At 48.1% G+C, this 20,025-nt stretch overlaps 1 protein-coding gene across 1 annotated transcript in view; it reads right to left on the bottom strand.

The window, feature by feature from the left end:
- Window positions 1–20,025, bottom strand: part of stk11ip (serine/threonine kinase 11 interacting protein) — a 61,379-nt gene that overhangs the window by 814 nt on the left and 40,540 nt on the right. Inside the window, exons 7-11 of the mRNA XM_055630807.1 lie at window positions 17,408–17,479; window positions 15,483–15,612; window positions 9,278–9,381; window positions 7,181–7,270; window positions 3,638–3,679 (exon numbers count right to left, since the gene is read on the bottom strand). Of these exons, the coding sequence (XP_055486782.1) occupies window positions 3,638–3,679; window positions 7,181–7,270; window positions 9,278–9,381; window positions 15,483–15,612; window positions 17,408–17,479 (438 nt within the window). The remainder of the gene's footprint in view (window positions 1–3,637; window positions 3,680–7,180; window positions 7,271–9,277; window positions 9,382–15,482; window positions 15,613–17,407; window positions 17,480–20,025) is intronic.

Below are 20,025 nucleotides of genomic sequence, written 5' to 3' on the forward strand. Positions count from 1 at the left end.
ACGCGATTTTTACTAGGCTGTTGCAATCGAAATTGTTCAGCCTAGTAAATCATTAACGGAAAATCGCTGAAAGACCCCATCGCAAAAGGTATTATTAGTTTTTATGGCCTTGTAAAATAGTTAGAGTAATTTAAAAACCACTATCTCACTCCGCAACCTCTCGCAGCCCCAGGGTTTTATAAAGCAAACAATTAAAGGTATGTACCTTATTTTTACATTAAATGGGGCATGTATATAACCCTGTAATTAAAGTTTTCTATAGCGAGTAGTTCATTTTGGGCTCTTTATATCCCGCAGTATTTTTCTGGGCATTTGAGGGCATAAATCTAGCGCAATGTGAACGTTCTAAACCAGCGCGTTCCACATGAACCCAGTAGAAAGCCGATTTAAATAGACTTTAATTTACAGCAATTGAACACTAAATTCCTTCCATTTGGCCTATAAATTGATGTAAATGAGATTTAAAAATCATGTTTTATTGTGAATTATTTGTGAATATTATTTGGACACTTGGGCTATTTAAAAATGTTAATCATTTATTAAGAAATGGATAGATGTTTAGATCTAGTAAATTGAAGTTTGAAATTAGCTACAATTGGGTAACTAACTAATTATATGCTTTAATTTCAGGTCATCCAAGTTAGATTATTTTATATTTGTTTCAGAATGGTTCAATCTATGATAACTGAAAATTTCATTCAGTTCTCTTAATTTTTAAGAAGGTTATGTGCTTTTGACTGTCCACGATCACAGCTTTTTTGTTATGTCCATAGAAAATCAATAGGGAACAAGATGCTAATTTCTGAGTATGAAAATGGCCATAACTTTTTTATTACTTGAGATATGAAAGTGAATTATGTGTCAAATTAAACTTATTGTTATGCTTTATCTGATGGGATAAATTGCAGACTTGATTTTTTAAATCTCAAAATTTTGTAACATTGCTACATTACCGTAACCGGCTTCCGTCTCCGCACCAACGATCCCGTCACAGCGGAGCAAAGATACTAGTGCGGAGACGGATTCAGCCTACAGGGATGAGGTCCAGCACCTGACAGCCTGGTGTGCCAACAATAACCTCGTCCTCAACTCCAAGAAGACGAAGGAAATTATTGTTGACTTCAGGAAGAACAGAGGGGGCAGACATACCCCCATCCATATAAACGGGACTGAGGTGGAGCGCGTCTCCAACTACAAATTCCTTGGGGTACACATCTCGGAGGATCTGTCCTGGTCCCTCAACACCTCCAAGCTGATCAAAAAGGCGCAGCAGCGCCTTTACTTCCTGAGGAGGCTCAAGAAAGCCCACCTGTCCCCCCGGATCCTGACCAACTTTTACCGCTGTACCATAGAGAGTATCCTGACCACCTGCTTCATGGTATGGTACAGCAGTTGCACTGTAGCGGACAGGAAGGCACTACAATGGGTGGTGAAAACCGCTCAGTACATCATCGGTGCCCCGCTCCCTGCCATGGATGCCCTCCACCGAAAACGGTGTCTGAGACGGGCCGGGAAGATCATCAAAGACGCCTCCCACCCCAACCATGGACTGTTTGCCCTCCTCCCATCAGGGAGGCGATACAGGAGCCTCAGGTCACGTACTAGTAGGATGAGGAACAGCTTCTACAACAATACAATCACATTGCTGAACTCGGAGTCCCGCCGATAGATTTCTCCAGTCTCTCCGTCCACATTGTTTGATTATGCTGTATTTTTATTTCTATATTGCACTATTACTACGGACAGACGCTAAACTGCATTTCGTTGTACCCATACTTGTATCTGTGCAATGACATTAAAGTTGAATTGAATTGAAAGCCGGTTACGGAAACATCCTCGTAAAAATAAAAGTTCTTTGGTAAAAAATCTTCTCCTCATTTTCAGAATTTAAATTTATTAACACAAACTGTTCCCCCTGCAACGTTGATTACACTGCGGGTCGGGTCGGGTCGGGTTACGGAAATGGATGAAAAATAGGCCCACGTTCCGCAGCGTTGCGTGCTACACGTCAGCCCGTTGCATTTAGAAGGAGTGGTCTATCTTGCTCCGCTATAGGATCTTTGGGGACAAGTATCACCATCTGCTCATTTTGTTTTCACACCATACCCCTCCATATCTCTAGATTCCCTCTCCCCTGATTCTTAAGGGTCTCAACCCATTCCTTCCCTCCAGAGATGCTCCAATGGTGAATCTGTGAAGCTCTTTGCCACAGACAGCTGTGGAAGCCAAATCAGTGGATATACTGAAGGCAGAGATAGATAGATTCTTGATTGGTACGGATGTGAGGCTCAAGGAGAGAGTGTTCACGTCGCGGCCCTGTTCCCACCAATTGTTTCACCACCACGCACAAGAAGCAACAAGAGGTAGAGGACCATCGATCATCGATCAACGTGGGAAAAACTAAGGAGATGGTGGTTGACTTCAGGAGGGCGGGGAAACAACACCATACACCTCTGCACATCGACGGAGCTGATGTGGAAAGGGTCAGCAGCATGAAGTTCTTAGGACTACATCTGTCTGATGACCTGACGTCCACGGCCAACACCACAGCTCTGGTCAAGAGAGCCCAGCAGCGACTTCACCCTCTCTGAAGACTACGTAAAGCAGGCCTCCCCACCACACATCTACGGACTTTTTATAGGGGGACTGTCGAGAGCACACTGACATAGGGCATCACTTCCTGGTTCGGGAGCTGCAAGGCGTACGAACGGCACCAACTGGACAGGATAGTGAAGACCGCAAGCAGGATTATTGGTGCTCCACTCCCCTTCCTGCTGGACATATACAGGAAGAGATGTATCAACAGAGCCATCTCCATCATCAAAGACCCTTACCACCCATCGCATGACATTTTCTCCATCCTGTCATCTGGGAAGAGGTATAGGAGCATTAGCTGCAAAACCAGCAGGATGCTCCTCAGCTTCTTCCCACAGGCTATAAGACTGTTAAATGGACTTTGCCCCCTGCCAAGTATCGCGCACAAACCCCCACACTGCAGCAGAGCCACTGTTGTGCCGCTGCCGGTCGGAACGGCTGTTGAATGTTTAGTAGAGTGTTAAATTTGTTCATGACATGTATTTTTTATTTTTATTTCTATTTATTTTTTCATGTACACTGAATGGACACTGGTTGAGCAACGTTTTTTTGTTTCCTCTGGGTATGCGAATACTCAGGAAATGACAATAAAGATATACAATACAATCCGTTCACACTAGTTCTATGTTATCCCCCTTTCACATACGCACTCTGCACGCGCTGGGGCAATTTACAGAAGCCAAGTAACCTACGTAAACCATACGTCTTTCGGATGTGGGTGGAAACCAGAGCACCCGGTAGGTCACTGGGAGAACGTGCAAACTCCGTACAGACAGCAGCCGAAGTCAGGATCGATAACTGGGCCACTGGCGCTGTGAGGCAACTACTCCCCGCGCCGCACAAAGTTTAGTTTAGTGTAGTTTAGAGTTTGGATAGACTAGGTTTGTTTTCCTTCGAGTGAAGACTGCTGAAGAGTGGTGGAGGGCATGGGGGGGGGGGGGGGGGGGGGGGGGGGGGAGGGGGAATCCTACCGCAGTGTCGCCCGTGCCTGTGAATTAAAGTAACAATTGGTACTGAGGCCGTGTTGGGCCAGGATACTCACGGTGAGATCTGCCATAGTGAGCGCCTCTCCGTCCAGGACCAGCTGCAAAAAGAAAAGACATGAAGCAGCATCAGGGTAACGATGTCACCGCTCCCAGCCTCCATCACGACTGCTCACTCAAGGCCCTGACCTGCAGGCTCCATCCTAACTGCTCACTCAAGGCCCTGACCTGCAGGCTCTTGATAGATTATAGACAATCGAGCCGTCCACAGTGTACAGATACAGGATAAAGGGAATAACGTTTAGTGCAAGGTAAAGCCAGCGTAGTCCGATCAAGGAAAGTCCAAGGGTCACCAATGAGGTGGACAATAGACAATAGGTGCAGGAGGAGGCCATTCGGCCCTTCGAGCCAGCACCGCCATTCAATGCGATCATGGCTGACCATCCACAATCAGTACCCCGTTCCTGCCTTCTCCCCATATCCCCTGACTCCGCTATCTTTAAGAGCCCTATCTAGCTCTCTCTTGAAAGCATCCAGAGAACTGGCCTCCACCACCCTCTGAGGCAGAGAATTCCACAGACTCACCACTCTCTGTGAGAAAAAGTGTTTCCTCGTCCCCGTTCTAAATGGCTTACTCCTTATTCTTAAACTGTGTGTGGCCCCTGGTTCTGGACTCCCCCCAACATAGGGAACATGTTTCCAGCCTCTAGCGTGTCCAAACCCTTAACAATCTTATACATTTCAATGGGATCCCCTCTCATACTTCTAAACTCCAGAGTGTACAAGCCCAGCCGCTCCATTCTCTCAGCATATGACAGTCCCGCCATCCCGGGAATTAACCTTGTAAACCTACGCTGCACTCCCTCAATAGCAAGAATGTCCTTCCTCAAATTAGGGGACCAAAACTGCACACAATACTCCAGGTGTGGTCTCACTAGGGCCCAGTACAACTGCAGAAGGAGTACGGGTGTCAGGAGTTATGGGGAGAAGGCAGGAGAATGGGGTTAGGAGGGTGAGAAAGATCAGCCATGATTGAATGGCGGAGTAGACTTGATGGGCCGAATGGCCTAATTCTGTTCCTATCACGTATGACCTTACGCGACCACCTCCCCGAACACTGAAGACATGTAGGTGGTCGCACATTAAGGCTCTGGTAATAATGGGGACTTTAGTTTAGATATGAGAAACAGGCCCTTCGGCCCACCGAGTCCATGCTGACCCAGCCATCACCCCATTCATTAGCACAATCCAGCATAGGAGGAACTAGTCGGGAACGAACCCAGGATAACATGGAGAAGGTGACGTTTCACAGAGTGCTGGAGTAACGCAGCGGGTCAGGCAGCATCTGTGGAGAACAGGGATAGGTGACGTTTCACAGAGTGCTGGAGTAACTCAGCGGGTGCAGCAGCATCTATGGAGCTAAGGAAATAGGCAAAGTTTCGGGCCGAAACCCGGAAGGGTTTCGGCCCGAAACGTTGCCTATTTCCAGAAGGTTTGGCCCGAAACGTTGCCTATTTCCTTAGCAACATAGATGCTGCTGCACGATAACTCAGCGGGTCAGGCAGCATCTGTGGAGAACATGGATAGGTGACGTTTCACAGAGCGCTGGAGTAACTCAGCGGGTCAGGCAGCATCTGTGGAGAACATGGATAGGTGACGTTTCGGGACAGGACCTCTCTTCAGCGCTTACTGTCTAATTTTGTTTAGAAATACAGTGCAAAAACAGGCCCTTTGGCATACAGAGTCCGCGCCGAAAAGACACTACCCCCACACACTAGGGACAATTTTACAAGCCCAATTAATCCACAAACCTGTACGTCTTTGGAGTGTGGGAGGAAACCGAACATCTTGGAAAAAACCCACCCGGTCACGGAGAGAACGTACAAACTCCGTACAGACAGCACCCGTAGTCGGGATCGGACTGAGGGTCTCTGCCGCTGTTAGTGCTGTAAGGCAGCAAATCATAAGATCATAAGTGATAGGAGTAGAATTAGGCCATTCGGCCCATCAGGTCTCCTCTGCCATTCAATCTCGCCCTTGCGGGAGCCCAGCGTAGGTTCACCAGGTTAATTCCCGGGATGGCGGGACTGTCATATGCTGAGAGAATGGAGCAGTTGGGCTTGTACACTCTGGAGTTTAGAAGGATGAGAGGGCATCTCGTTGAAACATATAAGATTGTTAAGGGCTTGAACACACACTGGAGGCAGGAAACATGTTCCCCATGTTGGGGGGAGTCCAGAACTAGGGGCCACAGTTTAAGAATAAGGAGTAAGCCAGTTAGAACGGAGACGAGGAAACACTTTTTCTCACAGAGAGTGGTGAGTCTGTGGAATTCTCTTCCTCAGAGGGCAGTGGAGGCCGGTTCTCTGGATGCTTTCAAGAGAGAGCTAGATAGAGCTCTTAAAAATAGCGGTGTCAGAGGATATGGGGAGAAGGCAGGAACGGGGTACTGATTGGGGATGATCAGCCGTGAGCACATTGAATGGCGGTGCTGACTCGAAGGGCCGAATGGCCTACTCCTGCACCTATTGTCTATTGCCTCCAATCCGGTGGGCGGCGCGACTCTCGTCAGCAGCGGCCTCTGCAGTCTGTCCGCGTTTTATTATTTTCTGTCTATGTTTTTATGTAGTTTTTGTTTGTGTTTTGTTGGGGTGTGTGTGTGTGTGGGGGGGGGGGGGGGGGGGGGGAGGGAGGGGGATCTCCTCCCTGCACGGGAGACCCGAAACCTTTCACCTTTTCTCGTTGGGTCTCCGTTATCGTTGGGGCTGCTACGAGGAGCGGCCTCCAACAGGAAGAGACCGGGGACTCTGGTGCCGACGACTCACCGTCACCGTCGCGGGGCTGGCCGAGTCCGGAGCGGGTGGAGCGGTGGAGGAGCGCTGCTGCTGCTGCTGCTGCTGCGGCCCGACCGGAGATTCGGAGGCTTCAACGGCAGGTCTGTGGACGGTGGCACCGGGAGCCCGCGGCTCCCTGGAGGGAGACCGCTTTTCAGGGCTCTCGCAACGGCGACTTCCCCCGCCCGAGTTGCGGGGTCGAAGAGCTCCTGGAGCGGGGCCTACATCACTGCCCCGCGCGGCTTGGAATGGCTGCGGGACTCTGCGAGCGCACGCCGGGGGCTCTAACACCAAGACCCGGTGCGCGGCCTTGCATCACCCGGCGTGGCTTTAATGGCCGCGGGACAATCACCATCGCCAGCCGGGGGCTTTGACTTTGACTCTGACATCGGGGGGGGGAGAGTGCAGTGGAGAGATAAGTTTTTTTGGCCTTCCATCACAGCGATGTGATGGATGTTTATGTAAATTATGTTGTGTCTTGGGTCTATTTGTTTGTAATGTATGGCTGCAGAAACGGCATTTCGTTTTGGACCTCAAGGGGTTCAAATGACAATTAAATGTATCTTGTATCTTGTATCTTGTATCTCCTAACCCCATTCTCCTCCTGCCATAACCCCTGACACCCGCCGCACCACCCTGCTGCCAACTTGAAAAGATCTTGAACACATCTCAATGCCAGCTCTGGGCAGCTGTCCAGAGCAACACGCCTGCACTAGGCAGAGAGCAGAGTCGCCTCTCCCAACTCGACTGTGTTTCCGTAGTACTTACACGCAGGAAGGCAGCTTTGGGAGAGAGGTGATAGATGGTGCTCGCTCTGTGATTCCTCTGGTAGTACACGGGGTTCCCTTCAAGGAAGAGCTGGAAGCAAAGACATCGTTTGTTACACACCAGCGGTGGCATAAGAAAAGTCGCAGAAGAAAGACTCAAAGTTTTATGTTACATTAGACAACAGGTGCACCAGTTGGCTGTTCGGCCCTTCGAGCCAGCACCGCCATTCAATGTGATCGTGGCTGATCATCCACAATCAGTACCACTTTCGTGCCTTCTCCCCATATCCCCTGACTCCGCTATCTTTAAGAGCCCTATCTAGCTCTCTCTTGAAAGTATCCAGAGAACCCGCCTCCACCGCCCTCTAAATTCCACACACTCTCTGTGTGAAAAAGTGTTTCCTCATCTCCGTTATAAACGGCTTACTCCTTATTAAACTGTGTGGCCCCTGGATCTAGAATTCCACAGATTCACAATTCTCTGTGTGAAAACGTTCTGTTCTGTTCTAAATGGCCCACCCCTTATTCTTAAACTGTGGCCCCTGGTTCTGGACTCCCCCAACATCGGGAACATGTTTCCTGCCTCTTGCGTGTGCAAACCCTTAATAATCTTATGTGTTTCAATAAGATCCCCTCTCGTCCTTCTAAACTCCAGAGTGTACAAGCCCAGCCGCTCCATTCTCTCAGTATATGACAGTCCCAGCATTAACCTTGTATTCAAGATGTGAGTGTGGAATTCTCTGCCACAGAAGGCAGTGGAGACCAAATCACTGGATGCTTTCAAGCGTTAGATTTAGATCTTAGGACTAATGGAATTAAGTTCAAGTTAGATTTATTGCCACGTGCACCAATTGGTACATTGAGATTTGAGTTACCATACAACCATACAAATAAAAAGAACACAATACACAATAGAGTTTAACATGTATATCCCCCACACAGCGGAATCAACGTTTCCCACTGTGAGGGAAGTCAATTAAGTTCAGTCATCTGAGGGATATGGGGAGAAGGCAGGAACGGGGTACTGATTTAGAATAGACAAAAGTGCTGGAGAAACTCAGCGGGTGCAGCAGCAACTATAGAGCAAAGGAAATACACTTTGTCACCACACCCGCTGAGTTTCTCCAGCACTTCTGTCTACCTTCGATTTTCCAGCATCTGCAGTTCCTTCTGAAATACTGATTTAGGATGATCAGCCATGATCACATTGAATGGCGGTGCTGGCTCGAAGGGCCGAATGGCCTCTACTCCTGCACCTATTGTCTATTGAGTTGCACTGGAGAAACAGCAGCTGGATGGGTGAGATGATATTTAAGAGGGAGTTAGATGTGGTCCTTGTGGCTAAAGGGATCAGAGGGTATGGAGAGAAGGCAGGTACGGGATACTGAGTTGGATGATCAGCCATGAATGGCGCAGCAGGCTCAAAGGGCTGAATGGCCTCTACTCCTGCACCTATTTTCTATGTTTCTATGATGAGTTTGGGGGAGGGGTTGCTTTCTACGGCCCACCTGTAGAAGTTGGTAAGGTCAGAAGGAATAGGAGTAGAGTTAGGCCATTCGGCCCATCAAGTCTACCCAACCATTCAATCGTGGCTGATCTATCTCTCCCTCCCATCCCCATTCTCCTGCCTTCTCCCCATAACCCCTGACACCCGCACTAATCAAGAATCCATCTATCCCTGCCCTAACAATAATCCACTGACTTGGCCTCTACAGCCGTCTGTGACAAAGAACTAGGTTAGGGTTTAAGAGGGAACTGCAGATGCTGGAGAATCGAAGGTTACACAAAAAAGCTGGAGAAACTCAGCGGGTGCAGCAGCATCTATGGAGCGAAGGAAATAGGCAACGTTTCGGGCCCGAAATCCTTCTGGAAATAGGCAATGTTTTGGGCCGAAACCCTTCCGGGTTTCGGCCCGAAACGTTGCCTATTTCCTTCGCTCCATAGATGCTGCTGCACCCGCTGAGTTTCTCCAGCTTTTTTGTGTAACTAGGTTAGGGTGTTGGGGACATGTTTGTCTGAGATGAGGCAAGGCTCCGTATGGTTCAGCGGGCGGCTGGAGGCTAGCCCCGACCGGCCCTGCACTCACTCACTCACTCACCTCTTTCAGCCTGTGTAGGTGGGAGAGCTGTGCCAGACTCCCGTGCTTGGATATCATGTTAAACGCCAGGTCCAGGCACTTCAGGTGTGTAAGATGCTCCAGCCCTGGAAACACAAGCACATCGGCAGGTCACACACACACACTGCCACACCAGAGGCACAGCAGAAAGGCAGAGCTCACACTCATAAGTTCACAAGTGATAGAAACATAGAAATTAGGTGCAGGAGTAGGCCATTCGGCCCTTCGAGCCTGCACCGCCATTCAATATGATCATGGCTGATCATTGATAGGGGGAGAATCAGGCCATTCGGCCCATGAAGTCTACCCCACTCCATTCTCCTACTGCCAATATCGCCATTCTTTGACCATGTTGCCACTTTGTATTTTTGTTTGTTCTGGATAAAAGCATTTTGTATGGGGGAAAAAAAACATTCTCCTGCCTTTGCCCCTTAACCTCTGACACCCGCACTAATCAAGAATCTATCCACCTCTGCCTTAAAACTATCCATTGATAGAATAGGATAGACCTAGTGCAAGGGTGATCGCTGGTCGGCACGGACTCGGTAGGGCCGAAGGGCCTGTTTCCGTGCCGTATCTCCAAACTAAACTCAAAAATGCTGTCTGACCCGCTGAGTTACTCCAGCACTCTGATTTTTTTTTGCTCGAGTCCAGCATCTGTAGTTCCTTGCCTCTCCAAGGAATGAGATATAAGGTCAGAAGTGATAGGAGCAGAATTAGGCCATTCGGCCCATCAAGTCATTCAAGCATGGCTGATCTATCTCTCCCTCCTAACCCCAATCTCCCTCCTGACACCCATACTAATCAAGAATCTATCTATCTCAATATCTAAATAAGCTAAAGCATTTCTAAATATGGTTTAATTTAAAAAATAATGTGGATCATAGAGGCAGTGTGTGTGCGTGTGTGTGTGGGGACACAAACTTTAACGCAGCAGGGAGAGTCAAGACCTCCTTATAAAGAGAGCAGCATACCAGCTTTGCCTTTATTGCTAAAAGCAATGCATATTAAAGCAAGTTATTGTTCGGGGTCTTTATTACTTGCGTTGGCCAGAATTAAATGCAGAACTCCTGAAAGCGAACATATGGAAAACATTAAGCTTTTGGAGATGGAGCAGGGGAGATTTACTAGAATGGTCCCAGGGATAAGGGCAGCTTCACGATCGTGGAGGGGCTGTAAAGACTGGGGCCAGAGAAGGTTAAGAGGCTGATAAATTAAGTTGGAAGAAATTGTTTCTAAATGACCAGAGGAGCAGTGAGTGGGGAACACACACACACACACACAGACACACACACAGACACACAGACAGACACACAGTATCACACACATGCACACACACACACACACACACACACAGTATCACACACACACACGTATTTATCACACAGTATCACACACACACACAGTATCACACACACACAGTATCACACACACACAGTATCACACACACACACACACACACACAGTATCACACACACACACACACACAGTATCACACACACACACACACACACACACACACACAGTATCACACACACACACACAGACACACACACACACAGTATCACACACACACACACACACACACACACACAGTATCACACACACACACACACACACACACACACACACACAGTATCACACACACACACACACAGTATCACACACACACACACAGTATCACACACACACACACAGTATCAGTATCACACACACACAGTATCTCACACACACAGTATCACACACACACACAGTATCACACACACACACACACACACACACACACACACACACAGTATCACACACACACACACAGTATCACACACACACACACACACACACACACACACACACACAGTATCACACACACAGTATCACACACACACACACAGTATCACACACACACACACACACACACACACACAGTATCACACACACACAGTATCACACACACAGTATCACACACACACACACACACACCACACACACACACACACACACACACACACACACACACACACACACACACACACACACACACACTGTGTGTCTAATGCCAAGAAAGAGACCGAGGGGGGAGGAGGGGAATATTCCATTTCCAGTTACAGTGAACGGGGATGTTTAGTTTAGTTTAGAGATACAGCGCGGAAACAGGCCCTTCGGCCCACCGTGTCCGTGGCAACCAGCGATCCCCGAACACTAACACCATCCTACACCCACTGGGGCCAATTTTTACGTTTACACCAAGCCAATTAACCTACAAACCTGCACGTCTTCGGAGTGTGGGAGGAAACTGAAGATCTCGGAGAAAACCCACGCAGGTCACGGGGAGAACGTACAAACTCCGTACAGACAGCGCCCGTAGTCGGGATCGAACCCTCGGTCTCCAGCGCTGCATTCGCTGTAAATTATTAATTATAAAATTAATAATTTACAGGCAGCAACTCTACCGCTGCGCCACCGTGACTTCCCCTGATGGACAAGGACCCCCCCCAGATCCCAATGTACCTCCCCTTTTCCCAACTTGACACCATTTAGAAAATAATCTGCCTTCCATGTTTTTGCTACCAAAGTGGATAACCTCACATTTATCCACATTAAACTGCATCTGCACAGTGGTTGAATTGCTGCCTTACTGCGCCAGGAACCCGGGATCGAACCCGACAATGGGCGCTGTCCTTATGGAGTTTGCACGTTCTCCCCTGTGACCATGTGGGCTTTCTCCGGGCGCTCCGGTTTCCTCCCACACACACAAGTATGGTATGTGAATGGTATGTTAGCTTTCATTGCAAAAGGATTTGAGTATATGAGCAGGGAGGTTCTACTGCAGTTGTACAGGGTCTTGGTGAGACCACACCTGGAGTATTGCATACAGTTTTGGTCTCCAAATCTGAGGAAGGACATTCTTGCCATAGAGGGAGTGCAGAGACAGTTCACCAGACTGATTCCTGGGATGTCAGGACTGTCTTATGAAGAAAGACTGGATAGACTTGGTTTATACTGTCTAGAATTTAGGAGATTGAGAGGGGATCTTATAGAAACTTACAAAATTCTTAAGGGGTTGGACAGGCTAGATGCAGGAAGATTGCTCCCGATGTTGGGGAAGTCCAGGACAAGGGGTCACAGCTTAAGGATAAGGGGGAAATCCTTTAAAACCGAGATGAGAAGAACTCTTTTCACACAGAGAGTGGTGAATCTCTGGAACTCTCTGCCACAGAGGGTAGTTAAGGCCAGTTCATTGGTTATATTTAAGAGGGAGTTAGATGTGGTCCTTGTGGCTAAGGGGATCAGGGGGTATGGAGAGAAGGCAGGTACGGGATACTGAGTTGGATGATCAGCCATGATCATATTGAATGGCGGTGCAGGCTCGAAGGGCCGAATGGCCTACTCCTGCACCTAATTTCTATGTTTCTATGTTTATATGTTTAAGTACAGGTTAAGTTTCTATGTTTAAGTGTAGGCTAATCGGGTTAGCAAAATTGTAAATTGTCCCTAGTGTGTGTAGGATAGTGTTAGCGTGTGGGGATCGCTGGTCGGCGCGGGCCCGGTGGGCTGAAGGGCCTGTTTCTCTGAATCTGTCACTAAACTAAACTATTAACTATTAAATAAAACTATCTCTAAAACTAAAAACTAAAACTAAAAAAACTATTAGGTGAGGAAACGGAATCAACAGGAACTTTTCAAAAGGGAAATATAAGAAAGGGAAAATTGAGTTGGGTGATGGATTATTGGATGGCACAGGTTGAAACTCTCTTTTAGTTTTGGTTGCCCCATTACAAGAAGGTACAGAGGCTCAGAGTGCGTGCAGGGGCGGCCTACCGAATGATGCTTGGTTAGAGGATATTAGCTACACTGAGAAGTCGACCATGGATTGTTTTCTCTGGATCATCGAAGATTAATTGATAGAAGTATATAAAATTATGAGAGGCATAGATAGGGTAAATTAAATGTTTAAGAACTGCAAATGCTGGAAAAATCGCAGGCTCCCGCTGATCGGTAAGCTCTAGTTCAAGAAGGAACTGCAGATGCTGGAAAAATCGAAGGTAGACAAATTTGCTGGAGAAACTCAGCGGGTGAGGCAGCATCTATGGAGCGAAGGAATGGGTGACGTTTCGGGTCGAGACCCGTCTTCAGACTGATGTGAAGGGGGGGGGGGCGGGAAACAGAAAGGAAGAGGCGGAGACAGTGGGCTGTGGGAGAGCTGGGAAGGGGAGGGGAAGGAGGGAGAAAGCAGGGACTACCTGAAATTGGAGAAGTCAATGTTCATACCGCTGGGGTGTAAACTACCCAAGTGAAATATGAGGCGCTGCTGCTCCTCCAATTTGCGGTGGGACTCACTCTGGCCATGGAGGAGGCCCAGGACAGAAAGGTCGGATTGGGAATGGGAGGGGGAGTTGAAGGGCTGGGCCACCGGGAGATCAGGTAGATTTGTAGCTTGTTGATTTAGTAAGGGCATCAAAGGTTATAGGGAGAAGTTGGGAAAAGGGCCGGGCAAAGCCGGCTCTTCCGCCTGGCGCCGTGACTCGCGGATGGCCAGCTTGGCCAGGCCTAGGAGCAAACCCAACCAGATCATCCTCAGCCCTACCCTCTCCCCTACGCACAGGGTGTCCGAAGATGAGAGGTGGTGGCAGCTACAAGGCAAGGAGCAGCCCCTTTAGATAATGGAACAGGGGCTGCAGCCTCACACACTCCATGCAGTTTTTCTAAAGATACAGCTCGAAAACAGGCCCTTCGGCCCACCGGATCCGTGCTGACCAGCGATCCCTGCACACTAACACCATCCTACATCCACTAGGGACAATTTTTACATTTACAGCAAGCCGATTAACCTACAAACCTGCACGTCTTTGTAGTGTGGGAGGAAACCGAAGATCTCAGAGAAGACCCACGCAGGCACGGGGAGAACGTGCAAACTCCGTACAGACAGCGCCCGTAGTCGGGATGGAACCCGGGTCTCCGGCGCTGCATTTGCTGTAAGGCAGTAACTCTACCGTTGCGCCAGTGTCACGTGGAAGACAGACTCTTCCAGCCCGCAAACGTGGCGGGTGACTGGCGAATCTGTGAACGTCGAGAGAAACAGTTTGCAAGGGACTCTTTTAGTGCCCCACTCACACCAGGTCCCCGATGTGACAGGGCTGTGTAGAGGGAGGGAGGAGTGTGTGTCGAGATAGACAATAGGTGCAGGAGTAGGCCATTCGGCCCTTCGAGCCGAATGGTCCGATTCAATGTGATCATGGCTGATTATCCACAATCAGTACCCCGTTCCTGCCTTATCCCCATATCCCTTGACTCCGCTATCTCTAAGAGCTCTATCTAGCTCTCTCTTGAAAGCATCCAGAGAACCGGCCTCCACTGCCTTCTGAGGCAAAGAATTCCACAGACTCACAACTCAATGTGTTAAAAAGTGTTTCCTCTTCTCCGTTCTAAATGGTTTACCCCTTATTCTTAAACTGTGGCCCCTGGTTCTGGACTCCCCCAACATCAGGAACATGTTTCCTGCCTCTAGCGTGTCCAAACCCTTAATAATCTTATATGTTTCAATGAGATGCCCTCTCATCCTTCTAAACTCCAGAGTGTACAAGCCCAGCCGCTCCATTCTATCAACATATGACAGTCCCGCCATCCCGGGAAATAACCGGGTAAACCTACGCTGCACTCCCTCAATAACAAGAATGTCCTTCCTCAAATTAGGGGACCAAAACTGCACACAATACTCCAGGTGTGGTCTCACCAGGGCCCTGTACAACTGCAGAAGGACCTCTTTGCTTCTATGCTCAACTCCTCTTGTTATGAAGGCCAACAGGCCAAAACTGCACACAATACTCCAGGTGTGGTCTCACTAGGCCCCTGTACAACTGCAGAAGGACCTCTTTGCTCCTATGCTCAACTCCTCTTGTTATGAAGGCCAACAGGCCAAAACTGCACACACAATACTCCAGGTGTGGTCTCACTAGGGCCCTGTACAACTGCAGAAGAACTTCTTTGCTCCTATACTCAACTCCTCTTGTTATGAAGGCCAACAGGCCAAAACAGCACACAATACTCCAGGTGTGGTCTCACCAGGGCCCTGTACAACTGCAGAAAACGTCTTTGCTCCTATACTCAACTCCTCTTGTTATGAAGGCCAACATGCCATTGGCTTTCTTCACTGGCGGCTGTACCTGGATGCTTACTTTCAGTGACTTACCGCTGATGTCTTCCAACTCGTTGTTGCGCAGCAGGAGGGTGACGAGCTGAACCCGCGAGCAGGGATTGAAGACGGGCACCTTCTCCAGAATGTTGTAGCTCAAATTCACGTACTCCAGTTCAGCCAGCAGCTGAGGAAGGAAGGGGAAGGAGAGAAATAAAAAACAGGCCTTTCAGCCCTCCTTGACCCCGTTCACTAGCTCTATCCTCCACACTAGGGACAATGTTGTTGGCAACATAGAGAATAGAAACATACATAGAAAATGGGTGCAGGAGTAGGTCATTCGGCCCTTCGAGCCAGCACCACCATTCAGTATTGTCATGGCTGATCATCCCCAATCAGTACCCCGTTCCTGCCTTCTCCCCATATCCCCTGACTCCGCTATCTTTAAGAGCCCTATCTAGCTCTCTCTTGAAAGCATCCAGAGAACCGGCCTCCACCGCCCTCTGAGGCAGAGAATTCCACAGGCTCGCAACTCTCTGTGTGAGAAAAAGTGTTTCCTCGTCTCCATTCTAAATGGCTTACTCCTTATTCTTAAACTGTGTGTGTGGCCCCCTGGTTCTGGACTCCCCCAACATCGGGAACATTTCTCCGAGATCTTCGGTTTCCTCCCACACTCCAAAAACGTGCAGGTATTTTGTAGGTTAATTGGCTTCAGATAAAATTGTAAATTGTTCCTCGTGTGTGTGTGCGTGTGTGTGTGTGTGTGTGTGTGCGCGCATGTCGGACAATGTTAGCGTACGTTGATCGCTGGTCGGTGCGGATTCGGTGGGCCGAAGGGCCTGTTTCCGCGCCGTATCTCTAAACTAAACTAAACCAGATATGTAAACACACTGCTCAATGCATCTATCTATCTATCTATCTATCTATCTATCTATCTATCTATCTATCTATCTATCTATCTATCTATCTATCTATCTATCGTCTATCTATCGTCTATCTATCTATCTATCTATTATATAAAAGTCTGTGGCTGTCGCCTGCCGTACGTCTGTCCGGCTGCCTTTCTTCCTTTTGATTCGCTTCCATCGTGTGATGTCACAATGCCCAATACACTCCTTCCTATCAGCTTCCAACACACTTCAAAACAAAGTTGCAAGACAGGAACACTCTGAACTTTTCACCTCAATGGGAAAACAAAGTTGCAAGACAGGAACACTCTGAACTTTTCACCTCAATGGAATATCACAGCAAGTGCTTCAACAGGAGGGGGAGGGCCAATTGGTATTGCAATTGGAACTGCTGCAGCAGGCAGGGGAGGTGCAATTGGACTTTTTTTTTAAATCCACTGCTGAGGGAGGCAGGGGAGTGCTGGAATCTTACATTTGGGAACGGGTTCAGTTCTGTTGGAGGAGACGGGTGCATGGTGGAATATTGGGTTGGGGGATCACACCATTGTGGGAGCAGACCCAACGGGTCTGCACTTGGTCTAGTTATTATATAAAAGTCTGTGGCTGCCGCCTGCCGTCCATCCGTCCGGCTGCCTTTCTGCCTTTAGATTCGTTGACGGCTGCTCCTTCCTATCAGCTTCCAACACACTTCAAAACAAAGTTGCAAGACAGGAACACTCTGAACGTTTCACTGCTGCAGCAGGCAGGGAAGGAGCAATTGAAATGTTTTTTTAATCCACTGCTGAGGGAGGCAGGGGAGTGCTGGAATCTTACATTTGGGAACGGCTTCAGTTCCGTTGGAGGAGACGGGTGCATGGTGGAATATTGGGTTGGGGGATCACACCATTGGGGGAGCAGACCCAACGGGTCTGCACTTGGTCTAGTAACATATAAAAAACAAACCAAAAAAATAATGCAATACATTTTTAAAAAGTGCAAAATAAAAAGTGAAGAATGGCAAGAAGCAGGCAGACGCTGCCCCTCCTCTCATGCTGAACTCTCATGCCCAGTTCTCCCGCAGATGCTGCCTCTCACCTTGAGATTCTCTGCACAATCCCGGATTTGATTGTGGCTCAGGTCCAGTGTCCGTAGCACGTTGAGTAGTCCCTGCCGGGAACCAGCGAAAGAAAATTAGTTAAAGACAATTAAAGGCTCTTCAGACTTCAGACGCAGCGCGGAAACAGGCCCTTCAGCCCACCGGGTCCGTGCCGACCAGCGATCACCCACAGAAGGGTGGCACAGTGGCGGAGCGGTTGAGTCGTTGCCTTACAGAGCCGGGTTCGATCCCGACTACAGATGCTGTCTATCACCGACTAGGGAGCAGTCCTGACCTACCATCAGTGTGAGAAAGAACTGCAGATGCTGGATAAAATCGAAGCTAGACACAAAATGCTGGAGTAACTCAGCGGGTGAGGCAAGGCAAGGCAAGGCAAGGCAAGGCAACTTTATTTATGTAGCACATTTCATACACGAGGCAGACTCAAAGTGCTTCACATAAAAACATATCATACAATAAAATGAAATAATAAAATGAAATAAAATAGAACTAAAAGAAAAGAAAAGCAAAATTAAAAATGCATTATAAAAAGTGCAAAAGTTAAAAGTGCAATGTAGTTAAGATTTAGCTGAAAGCTAAAGTAAACATGAAAGTTTTCAGTCTTGTTTTAAAAGTGGTCAAAGTTGAGGCAAGTCTTAAATCTTCAGGAAGTTTATTCCAGCTATTTGTTGCATAGTAACTAAATCCTGCTTTCCCATGTTTTGTATTTACTCTGGGGATCACTAACAGATTGGTTTCAGAAGATCTTAGCGGTCTAGAAGGCTTATCTAGTGGAAGCATGTCAGTGATATACTTTGGTCCTAAACCATGTAGTGATTTATAGGTGAGCAGCATCTATGGAGAGAAGGAATGGGTGACCTTTCGGGTTGAGAGACCCATTCCTTCTCTCCATAGATGCTGCCTCACCCGCTGAGTTACTCCAGCATTTTGTGTTTACCTTGACCTACATGATTGTAGACCCTCGTGCTAGATTTAATCCACTTTCCTGGACTTTATCATGCACCAAATGTGATTCCCATTATCCTTTCTTCTCTCCAGAGATGCTGCCTGTCCCGCTGAGTTACTCCAGCTTTTTTTGTGTCTATTTCCGTATAGTGACTAGCCCGTAATCCAGGCATCCGGGTGCTGCCTGGCCCACCAGGTTCCTCCAGCACCAGGGATGGACAACCTTGTTCTGCATAGGGGCTGGGACACGTGTCTGTGAGCGGATGATCTGGATGAGGGAATTGAAGGCAATATCTCCAAGTTTGCGGATGACACTAAGCTGGGGGGCAGTGTTAGCTGTGAGGAGGATGCTAGGAGACTGCAAGGTGACTTGGATAGGCTGGGAGAGTGGGCAAATGTTTGGCAGATGCAGTATAATGTGGATAAATGTGAGGTTATCCATTTTGGTGGCAAAAACAGGAAAGCAGACTATTATCTAAATGGTGGCCGACTAGGAAAAGGGGAGATGCAGCGAGACCTGGGTGTCATGGTACACCAGTCATTGAAAGTAGGCATGCAGGTGCAGCAGGCAGTGAAGAAAGCGAATGGTATGTTAGCTTTCATAGCAAAAGGATTTGAGTATAGGAGCAGGGAGGTTCTACTGCAGTTGTACAGGGTCTTGGTGAGACCACACCTGGAGTATTGCGTACAGTTTTGGTCTCCTAATCTGAGGAAGGACATTATTGCCATAGAGGGAGTGCAGAGAAGGTTCACTAGACTGATTCCTGGGATGTCAGGACTGTCTTATGAAGAAAGACTGGATAGACTTGGTTTATACTCTCTAGAATTTAGAAGATTGAGAGGGGATCTTATAGAAACGTACAAAATTCTTAAGGGGTTGGACAGGCTAAATGCAGGAAGATTGCTCCCGATGTTGGGGAAGTCCAGGACAAGGGGTCACAGGTTAAGGATAAGGGGGAAATCCTTTAAAACCAAGATGAGAAGAACTTTTTTTCACACAGAGAGTGGTGAATCTCTGGAACTCTCTGCCGCAGAGGGTAGTTGAGGCCAGTTCATTGGCTATATTTAAGAGGGAGTTAGATGTGGCCCTTGTGGCTAAGGGGATCAGAGGGTATGGAGAGAAGGCAGGTACGGGATACTGAGTTGGATGATCAGCCATGATCATATTGAATGGTTTTAAAGGATTTCCCCCTTATCCTTAAGCTGTGACCCCTTGTTCTGGACTTCCCCAACATCGGGAGCAATCTTCCTGCATCTAGCCTGTCCAACCCCTTAAGAATTTTGTAAGTTTCTATAAGATCCCCTCTCAATTTCCTAAATTCTAGAGAGTATAAACCAAGTCTATCCAAGTCTTTCTTCATAAGACAGTCCTGACATCCCAGGAATCAGTCTGGTGAACCGTCTCTGCACTCCCTCTATGGCAATAATGTCCTTCCTCAGATTAGGAGACCAAAACTGTACGCAATACTCCAGGTGTGGTCTCACCAGGACCCTGTACAACTGCAGTAGAACCTCCCTGCTCCTATACTCTTATATATCCATTAGCAATCGCAGTCCGCTACGTACAGTGAACAGGCCAACGTGCAGAGTGCAACGGTCAAAACTCTCTATCCTTGCAGTAGATGATTTAGTTTAGTTTATTATTGTCCCG

Source organism: Leucoraja erinacea, unplaced genomic scaffold (assembly GCF_028641065.1).
Source record: "Leucoraja erinacea ecotype New England unplaced genomic scaffold, Leri_hhj_1 Leri_537S, whole genome shotgun sequence".
Classification (NCBI taxonomy): Eukaryota; Metazoa; Chordata; class Chondrichthyes; order Rajiformes; family Rajidae; genus Leucoraja; species Leucoraja erinaceus.